Source organism: Pholcus phalangioides, unplaced genomic scaffold (assembly GCF_987345545.1).
Source record: "Pholcus phalangioides strain wild (caught in Gottingen) unplaced genomic scaffold, Ppha-v1.0 ptg000010l_1, whole genome shotgun sequence".
Classification (NCBI taxonomy): Eukaryota; Metazoa; Arthropoda; class Arachnida; order Araneae; family Pholcidae; genus Pholcus; species Pholcus phalangioides.
Window position 1 is genome coordinate 37,868,540 of NW_028301603.1, and position 11,224 is coordinate 37,879,763.

An 11,224-nucleotide genomic window follows, 5' to 3' on the forward strand; every position below is an offset into this window, starting at 1 on the left:
TTTTTTAGAAGTAGGAGGGGTGTGTGGCATATTGTTTTGCTTCAAGATTGTGATATAGATCTATTATCTACTTAAGAAAACTACAATATAAAAAATGATAAGTTACATATTGTATTTTTTTTATCATTATGTGTTGCTGCTGTTTTTTTTCTCAAAATATTTAATCAGAAGATATCCACTGGATAATGCCATGACTTTCTTTTTTATGATTTCTAACATCCTGCATATTATCTAATGAGTATATTATATATACCAAGAATCACTAGATATAATTTTCTTACTACAGTCAATGTTTGTTTCTACGAACTCATACAGACTTGAAAAATTGGTTCATAAAATTGAAAGTTCATAAATGGGAAATAGGTTCAGAGAAATGGTACTGTTTGGGACCAGAGGACCAGTTCTCAAAATCAAGCATAGACTGTATATGCTCTATTCTTTAATTATTGGTGTGGTGCAAAATTTCAGCCATAAATGTGAAAACATGAACCAAGTAGAAAATGAATGATTTCATAGCCTTATGTAAATAATGAAAGCAATATTGAAGCTTTTGTCCTTCACTATCAAAAATATATAGAGATTTCTTACAGTAATCCATGGTTTCATAGTTTATTGAAATTTGCTCATGATCTGAAAAAAAGTGCATTGACTAGACAGCAATAATAAATTAAAAACAAACACTGATATCTTGGCATACCTTCCTGGTTTTGACTTGAGAAGTTGCAGTTTTGATGGTGTTCCATGTTTTCTGGAATGCCTTTTGTTGGAAATCCTGGGTTCCACCTCTCTCGGATTTGCGTGGGCAGAGACTATGCTTTTTGCACATCTATTGAATAATGAAATATTTCCATTAGGAAAACCAGAATAGTTATATCAATTAAAGGTTTCCAAATAATCCACTTCAATTCACATAAGATGGAAATGTTAAATACAGATTTATGAACCGAATACTATTGCAAGTCTATAAAAATTAAAATGTTTACACTTTTGTCGCACCACTGCTATTTTATTCACGCAAGCACTGATTTAAACTACAACCTACAATTCAGAGACAATTTCTGACACCTTTTCTTTTAATGTGTTTTGTTAAATGATTGGTGAGCCAACCCTTTGATGCAGAGGAAATGTGTGCTGTGTGGTTATTTTGGTATCATCTCTAGTTTACAAATGGGAAAGCCATTAAAAATGTTCTATTCTGAAATCAGTATAATTCAATTTTTTTTCAATTAATTTTAATGAAGTGAAATCTGACCAAAAGCAGAATTTAGCTTTTTAAGCTTAATGGAATTGCCTGCTATGATCTGTGAACATAGCAACCTGAACATAGCATACCAATTCATGGCAGCTATTAGCTACACCACCAATGCAATCACCAAAGAGTGCACCTACACACATGGTGCTAAACATTTTCCTTTCGCGATTTGGTAAGCTAAAACCATATAATGTGAATGGGATGACAGGTTATGATAATTTACGAGACAAGTAAAATAACACTAATGATGAGGTCTATACACCACCAACGTATGAGACTCATGCAGTAACTTCGGAATCTTTGTATGAAAAAAAGGCTGCTGCCCCACACATACACACAAAAAAAAATCAGGCAACAGCCAAACACTTCAGTCACCAATATCAATATTTTAGTCGCCATGAAACATGGAATTTGTAAAGCCCTGGCTTTCGTAATAACTAAGATTTTTTTATTTAAGCAAATACAAATCTAATAGGTATTTGCAAATCTAAGCAGGAAAAAAATAATAATAATTTGATTTAGAAATGTAAGTTAGAGCTCTTAGTGTTACAATTCTAACTTCCAGCTTAAATTCCATTTTTAACAAAAAGTATTCGTTAAAAATGCTCGAACTTACAAACAAATATCTGAATTACAAGCTCGAAACACATGAGCAAAAAAATCAATTCACACAAGAAAGCTCGGATGCTTAGGGCTGTCTTCATCATAGCAACACTCTGCGGAGATGCTTTGAAAAAAAAAAGTTGGAGGTAGCAGTGATTGTAGCATCGCTCTGGGCACAGTATTTGTTTTGTGCGCAAAACTACCTTTATTTTATATAAAATATACTATGCTTTACTGATTGATTTTTCATACGAGTATCAAAATTGTGGAGGAGGGGGGAGAGTACAGAGGAGGAACCTATTCCAGGATACATGGAATTTTCTAGAATGAATTAAACTCTTAACTCAAGGACCACCATAAGCATAATAAATATGGGGTAAAAAATAAATAAATACTTGAAAATCGATTTCAGGAAGTTGCAGCTGACTGAGCGGCAGTAGCGCCACCTTTTGGATTTTGTAGACATCGTGCCCACCAGGCAAGCAACCAACACACGCCCTTTCTTGCACCAGCACCAAACGTTTGTCAATGTCTGCAAATTAAAATAATTATTATCTTTTGATAATAGCTAACACTATATGCCACACAGAAAGCATTCAATACAGAGCGTCACAGAACTATTCTCCAAAATGAGAGAGTTGACGGTATACAAGACAAACAATTTTTGTGATTAAGCCTAGGAATGCAACACAAATCACTCTTTTTTTTTTGTTAGTGAAGGATAACATACAATTCAAGTTGATTGCAATATTGAGGCAAGTAAGGTTGCCATATTTTGTAACTTTTGATGTAGAGGTAATGCACGCATCTATCTACCACATACACTGGTTGTAACCCTGGATTTCATTGCAAAATTTGTCGCGAGATGTATACTATTTGCCCCCCCCCCTCATTTTGACAATGAACTCAGGGGACTGTATATATATATATATAGTCCTTTATAGAGTGTAGAAGAGTAGTATAAGAGCATTAAAATGTGCATTGGGTATTGTGACCAGAGTAAAATGATCTTTCGTAGTAGATCACTTCAAGGTTCATGAAAAGGGTGATAAATTATGACGTTTAGTGATGACATATAGTGACGTTTTCAACATAATTGTATGCTTACCCTAGCCAAAAATGGGGGTGGCAGTATGGTGATCTTGGTTCTTTTCAAACTGGAAAAAGAGTCAAGTGTTTTCATCAACTGATCATCCTTTTGAGCACCAACTGCGTTTAATATTCAAAGTGAATGCTTTGATTAGATCAGAGTAGAGCTCCATGAAACCTCAGAATGACTCATCCCCCATATTTGAGCAGATGTGAAATCAGTGTTATCGCTTTAGCCAATCACTGTTTCTACAGTGGTTTTCTTCCCCCTGACAATTACATGTCACTCTTGAGCGAAAAACCAGTTCTTTGTTCAAAGATGGATGAACGATGAATCCATTCTACTTTAAAGGCACCTTAAATCACAGTAAACCAGAGGTTCTTAACCATTTTCAGCTGTGATACGAAACCAACAACGAGATCAGCTTCGCGACCCATGGGACTTTGTTTTCCGAAATTAGTGAAACCACCAGTGATGCAATAAATGCATTTATAACTGGACTATATATAAGTGGATTTATATACAACTCATTTAGGAAGGCACTGTACATCAAATTTGGGTCACAACCCACAGCTAAAAAAATCCCTAGCTGTTACTGAAGTTGCACAACTTATCTTAAAAGTTCCCCCCCCCCCCTCCCAGCTGCAAGTGGATTTGTAAGACTCATCAAGGAAGCCCTTGTGAATCAAGTTTGTGTCGTAACCCATAGCTCAAAAATTTTTGGCGTGTCTCATAGCTCAAGAATCTCTGGCTATATAATTTTACATTTACGACCAAGCTCCTGTGAATCAAGGTTGGGGCATGACCCATAGCTAAAGAGGCTTTGAGTGGATTTTTACGGCATATCTCCAAAGTCCTTGCAAATCAGGTTTCAGTAATGACCCTGCTCAAGCATCCCTGGCTATAAGTATATCTTTGACCCATCTCGAAAGCCCTGTGAATCCCTGTTAGTTTGTGACGATAGCTCAAGAATCCCTGGCTGTAAGTGAATTTGGATGAACCATCTCAGAAGTCCTTGGGAATGAAGGTTGGTCATGTCTCATAACTCAAGAGCTCCTGACTCTTGGTGAATTTGAATGACTCGTATCGGAAGCACCTGAGACCCGAGTTTATGTCAAAACACATAGGTTCAGAACACTTGCAGTAAACCATCCAAAAACTGATTGTGAACAATACGGCTGCAACTAAGGGTAAGCTGGGGTTGAGGATTCTGGTGCCTTGGGCATTAGACTATATATGAAGGGTGGCAAGTATATCCCTTTTCCATTAAAATTTTTTATTAAACTTAAGTACAGCGGTAAAAACTACAAGAAGCATTTTTGGAATGCTCCTCTTAAAAAGAGGGCCCATTTCTTTTCGTGGCATATAGAGGGAAAAAAGGAACCTTTCTCATAGGCTGCTAGTATGTTGTCACAACACAAATTGGTTTTCGTAGCCAAGTGTGTCGTAGCCTTGAGACATGCACTTTGTGAGCCTCATTAAAAAAATTCTTTGTACATGAAATTTGCTATCTCCTTTTGTAATTTCAATTACATCACAATTTTTTTTCAACAACTTTTTTTTTTTAATTTTCTCCGTTAAATGAACACAGTTCACGTGACAGCAGTAGCTTATACAGAGTGTCCTGTAAGTGCTAATGTGGTCTCTATCTCATCAACCGTTTGTCGTAGAGGTATAGTTACAATTTAAAAGGTGTTCAAAAAAAATTTTTTTTTTTTCCGCGCAAGTGTGTAACAATGAAAAAAAATCTACATTTTTATACAGTCCCTCCCGTCCTTACTTCCAATTAGGAAGTTGTTGCTTTGTATGGACAAACAGAAAAATTCCAAATTTCCAAGTGCAATATTTGCTGAGATAATAGAATTCCAAAAGCAGAGAAAAGTTATGAAAGGACAACATGAATGAGGGAAAGGAGCATAGTGTCCGTTAGCTTTTGCAGTTCTTTCTCCTGGTTCTGAAATTTTCTCTGATTTTAGAATTAAAATATCTCAGCAAATATTGCACTTGGAAATTTGGAATTTTTTCTGTTGGCCTCAGGGAATAGGTATAAAGCAACAACTTCCTAATTGGAAGTTAAATTGAGGGGGGGGGCATATATAAATTTAGATTTTTTTTATTCTGTGCACTTTATACACTGTGTTTTCCCCCTCAAAACTGGTACATAATAATTTTTGAATGCCTTTTGAGCATTTTTTAAATTGAAACTATACCTCTAGTGGACAGTTGATGAGATAAAGGCCGAATTAGCACTTACGGGACACACTGTAACAGTACTTTCTACACTTTTATTGAAATTTTTTCTGATTGTTCTACATTTCGACATATTCAGCTTTGGAGTTTACAATTAGGACTTCTAAGAAATCCAGACTTGGAGATTGGTACTGGCCTTGAAGTGTGTTGTTTTCAGAACATTCAATTACTTCATTTTTGTTCTCTGTTAAGTCCATAGAGGGCACTAGCTTAAATAAAAGTAAAAACTCAAAAAATCTGCTCAAATGCTATGGCTTCATGAAATGTCTTAAAATTAGAAAAATAAAGGATTTGAGTTCGTGCAACAAATGACAAATTACAGGCCGAAAGATTAACATCTGGCCCACAGTCCTTTCAGGATCACAGTATAGGCCACTTCCCTGCTAAAGGCATTGGAATTGTTTATATCTTTGGGTGTTCAGCTTCAGCTTGATGCACAAAAATCATATTTTCAAATAAATGCTGGAGTGCTTGACCCCTTCTACAGAATACTGCGAGTGTGTGTTAACCCAATTTATAAGTAATAACAAAAAAAAACCACTGCAATGGCGTATGATGATGCCTAATGAGTGCAGGGCCGTCCTGTTTTTGTGAAATTTCTAATAGGCCCAAATAGTGCTAAATACGACGAACAAGCGTAGCTGCTAATGAGCTACTCTTGATGTGCAGTTGCTTTATTAAAAGAAAATAATAGAATCATCCTTCGTGACATAGGCAATCCACTTCTCGTGACAAGACTATACACTAGAGCAGGGCTGGACAAATCTCGGGCACAGGGTCATCATGGCGATTAAAAAATTGGTATTGGCACCTAAAAAAAAATTCTCTTTGTGTAGTTATTAAATTGCAGACTGAGAGCAGCGCAAAATGTTTGGAATTTATAGCAACGTATCTGATAACACAAAAGGAGGTCATTATGCCCTGAAAAAGTTTAAAAAAAAAGCATTGTTACTGACCTTTTCCTTCGTGTAAAAAAAAACTTTTTTTACCATAAGATTTTTTTTCTTCGCGATTTGTCCAGTGCTGCACTAGAATAAGTCAATTTAAAGCATAGCTTGTTTTTTTTCTCAAAATCAAGTTTATAAAAGAGAAGTTATTAAATTTATATCAAACAACAATTTGCATAATAACGAAAAAGAGGATTATTTGACGCCAGTTAAGAAAAATAATTTCTCAACCTCAATCTAAAATTTAAAAAATAATAATTTCTGGCCTTACCCGACTGAATTTCGAGTTTTCCAACCAAACCAAAAACAAGTCCTAGACATACAGAATCTATCAGGTTTCCAACATCAGAGGCTAAAGCAAAAACAAAAGAAAAATTATCATATAGAGCAGTGTTTTCCAACCTTTTTTGTCCCATTGCTCCCCTTCTTTAGAATTTTTTCTATCCTATCACCCCCAACGCAATCTAACCCATAGGATCCTATGTTATACCCGTAGCTTCTATCACCCACCCCCCATCCCTGCAACATTCCATCGCCCCACCCCATTAATACCCACATTAGGAATCACTGATATAGAGTGTCAATCCCATACTAAAATAAAAATTTGACTTTTCGTGACCTTTCTTGGACTGTTTCAATAGCCATGATACCCAGAGTCCACTTCAGTAACAGTTATTTCAGCTACAGAGAAGGCAAGCTTTTGTGGCCAGAGTTTATAATATCCATATTTTCAGGCTTTTACGCTGCATTCAAGGCTTTTTTATCAGCAGAAGTTTCGTCCATTACTGCGGTGGACATCAGCGGTGCAGGTGGCTGCAAGAAGGGCACGGGATGCCATTCTTGAAACACTGGAACTTACTGACCTTCGGTCGAAGACATGGAAGAATCAACCTCCTCAATGTGATGTGTCAATGTTGGTGAGACCTGGAGGCTTCTGATTGGGTGACTGGGTAGAGATCATTGTGTTTGAAGTTTGACAAGGGATTGAAATTTCAAAGTGTTAAGGCGTGTTTACAAATGTTAAGTGATTTAGTAGTTAATTGAATCCTAAGTTGGCAAGTTCTCACAAAAGTGTCCACTCATTACGTGGATTTAGTAGATGCTTATTTGATAATTTTTACATGAGCCCCACTCATGCATGAGAATTAGGCCTACCTAACTGAAGTAATAGAATCTGGTTCATTTACTTCTCAAATAAGTCAATTGTCAACTTAATGCAAAGTAAACGGCCCTTAACGTCTGCATACATTTTACAATACTTGACAAGTTTGAAATTTAGTTTACTAAATGACTTAACACGTGTAAACCAACAATTATAATAATTGTAAAATTTGACATTTGCGGCCACCATCCTTGCAAAATTTTACATATATTTCTACACACACAAGTCACTCTTTTGGCCCCTCACACACTTGCAAACTCCTTAGGTCATTCTCTTGGATACTCACTGACCTGGTTTACTGCTCCGTGTATCATAGGCAGAAATAGACTTCAAAGGTTGGGGGGGGGGGGAGGCAGGATGATGATTAGGTCAATTCATATGTAACATATACATCAGATCAGTTGACTCAGTCATTAACTGGGACTGAAGTGGATTTTAGTCAGTTGAGGCCCCAGGAGCAAGTAAAACAATGGACCCCTTAAATTGGAAAAAAAAGTATTCTGGGTTTTTTGAGACAGCGGGTACACGCCATTAAATCAGCATCTGTGCTGGGAGGGGGCAAATTTCAGCCCATACTCCGTATATATCCCTCTTTTGTTCACTCAAATGCTTGCAAATTCTGTACATCACTCGTTTGGTCACTCACTGGCTTAGTCCCTTGCTGCAGAGGCAGATTTATGGTTTTACAGACTGTGGGCTACAAAAATGTTGCCAACCTTCTAACAATTTTCTCGACCACTCACACATTATACACACAGTCATTATAACGATTCCCCATCTTTCCTTCAAAAACAGACTTTATATCGAAAGGAAAAACATATAGATATATCATTATAGGAAAAACATTTGAGACTTATCCTACCATTTATTGTTACGATATGGGGAAGCTATAATGTGGAGTCATTATATGGGCTAAGGCCTTCCCTCCACAAAAACACATCTGCATTAGGGAGGGAAGGCTGACACAGAATTCTGTGAGGACGAGAATCAATGTCAAAATACCTTATTTTAGATCAGCGTTTCCTAGAGTGGGCAATATCACCTGTGGGGGGCGGGGACAATGGCAAAGTCCAGGTGAAGAGCAGCTTGAGTGTCGAGGAGGAGGGGGGTGGTGATGAGAAGGGAAGTTTTTAGAAGGGGACGATGGAACAAAAAGTTTGGGAAACTATGCTTCAGATCATAGTTTCCCAAACTTTTCATTACATCGCCCCTCTTTCTTCTCATATATAACCCCCGTTTCCAAATTTTTTCTTCTCATCGCCCCCCCCCCACAACTCCAGCCAACCCATAGGATCCTATACCTTTCTACCGCTATACACCCCCCACCGAGGCGATATTTTCCACTTTGGGAAACACTGTTAGATCTAAATTTTTGGCAAACATCGCCAGGAAACCACAGCAAAGCTTAATTAAATACAATGTTAACAGTTCACAATTCCGAACAAAATAAAATTTAAAGAACTAATTAAAATAACATTATAAAAGGGGAGGCAATTACTATGCCACGAGAAAACGAAACAAACTACGAATGCCCTTCCAGTAAACAAACCATATTGTCAAATGTAATCAACGAGCACGTCAAGGAAACGAATTACCCATTAAAAGTTATACAAGGGGGGAAAAAATTACAGTAATTTTCTTTTGCAGCATCAACGAAGTAACTAATTATTTGTATAAAATAAATACATATGTGCATTATTGTTGTTATTCAATCTTTACCATGGCGAGCTGTTAATGATCCATCGATTTTGCTGCACCATAAACTGTGATCTCCATCCACAAGCACGTAAAATTCATCGTTGACTAAAAGTTCCATCATAGGAAATTCGTTTCAAACGACATCATCCGTTCAACTCTTTCAGTGCGTCCTTGTTGTTAATGTCATACCACATCTTGACATGACATGGACGACGAGCACCATGAGGAAAAGGACAGCGCAAAAAACGAAGTCACGCTTCAAAAACTATCTCGGCTAGCTATTTACAGTTATTAACAAAAGAAGATAAACACATCGAGCGTTCGGAACTTGACTCCTTATGCTAGGGATGACCATACGTCCCATATTTCCCGGGTTTTCTCTGTTCTTTTAGCTGTCCCGACTTTTTAGCAAAAGTGTCCCGGTATTTCTCATTTTTTACAGGAAACACTTGAATTTTTATTCTTTATTGTAGTCAAAGAATTAAATTATTTTCCCACTCATAAATTATATTATGATAATTACAATTATAAATAAGAATATTAATCTCTCGCATCTGTCTTGGTGAACGTTTTATTTCATGGAATTCATTTAAATACACTGCAATTTGCAGTAATGTTGTATTTTCCGTCATTTTGATTTTTTACAAAATTGGTCAATATTTGGCAACTTTGTTTACTTTTGGCGTCATTTTTGGCGATAATTGGTGATGTCCCGTATTTTCCCTTATTTGGAATCCCAATTTCCCGTATTTCTTTCGAGGAAATGCGGGAGTAATCTGGTCAGCTTACTTATGTCAAAGGTGTCGGAAAAAGTCCCACCAAACGACTGTCATCGATCGATGATAGTCGATAAAAGTTTTCAAACTCATCACTAGAGCCCGGATTATATGCACTAAAAAAGTGGCAAAAGGAAAAATATGTTCTGAAAATATGCAAATATGCACTTAAAAATTCAAAAATATATACTTAAAAATGAAAAATAAGCACTTGAAATTGCAAAAATATGCACTTGAAAATGCAAAAATATGCACTTGAAAATGCAAAAATATGCACTTGAAAATGCAAAAATAAGAACTTAAAATACAAAATATAATTATAATACCAAAATGTGCACTTAAAATACAAAATATAATTATAATACCAAAATGTGCACTTAAAATGCCAAAATATGCATTAAACACTCCAGAATTTGTGCTAAAAATCTTGAAAAAGTAAAAAATTCCGAAATATGCACAAAAAATGAGAAAACTTGCATGAAAATCACCATGCAAAAAAAAAAGCAGACGTGTTTTTAAAATGTCTGGATTATACAGTACCTGTTCCAGAAATACTCCCTCATACATATATACTCCCCCCCCCCCCCCGCGCATATATGCAAATAACTTCTACATATTTTTTATTCATGCATTTTTTAATTTTCAGTTTGTTGTCCCTGCTCGATAACGAAAATACCAATAGCAAAAGAGTTTCGACATTATTTCTAAAAAAATTCAACACTTTTACAATTAGATTTAATTTATCTCTAGAAATAGCCTTACAATAAAACGGTTAATATTCGTAAAATACTTTATAAATATGTATTAATTCACTAAATTTCACCTGCTGGAAAAAAATCGATGTTATGAAAATATTATGAACAATATTTATTTGAAAAATTATAAAAAAAAATTGAGTGAGCTTAAACAAACCTTCAAAAAATATGCACTTATACTGAAAATTTTTTGATTTTATGCATTTATATGCATTAATGCTAAAAAAAGGCCAAAACATGCAAATGCATATGCACATACAGGGCCGCAACTAGATGCTTGGTCAGCCGGGGCAAGCACGATTTTGGCGCCCCCTCATAATGTCGAAGGAGAGGTTAAAGAGTGAAATTTTAGGGCGCCTCTCTAGTCCGGCGCCCGGGCACCAGATCCACCTGCACCTCCTAGTTGCGGAAACAATTAATTAGTTCAGAACAAATAATCGAACGTGGTATTTTAAAGTATCGTCTTTATGTTATGTTTCTGTACATAATATTTTGGATAAGTAATCATGTTGGATATTATTTTAATCAATATTTTTTGATCCAATATTTCATCATGGGGAATGAATATAAATCGATTGAACAGGAACGGATGATGAAAAACGCATTTTCAAATTGAGTCTGGTTGGTGTTTAGAAGACAGGCCTGAAATTTACTACCTCCACCGTGAAAAGCAGTTTTCGCCTGTTCGGGA

General features: G+C 36.1%; 1 protein-coding gene across 1 annotated transcript in view; it reads right to left on the minus strand.

Annotated features, from left to right (window-relative positions):
* The window catches only part of sp3 (phosphatidylinositide phosphatase spermathreecae), a 41,889-nt gene extending 32,632 nt beyond the window's left edge, over nt 1-9,257 (minus strand). Inside the window, exons 1-4 of the mRNA XM_089238221.1 lie at nt 9,024-9,257; nt 6,414-6,494; nt 2,251-2,387; nt 698-826 (exon numbers count right to left, since the gene is read on the minus strand). Of these exons, the coding sequence (XP_089094347.1) occupies nt 698-826; nt 2,251-2,387; nt 6,414-6,494; nt 9,024-9,123 (447 nt within the window). The 5' untranslated portion in view covers nt 9,124-9,257. The remainder of the gene's footprint in view (nt 1-697; nt 827-2,250; nt 2,388-6,413; nt 6,495-9,023) is intronic.
* Nucleotides 9,258-11,224: the final 1,967 nt, after the last annotated feature.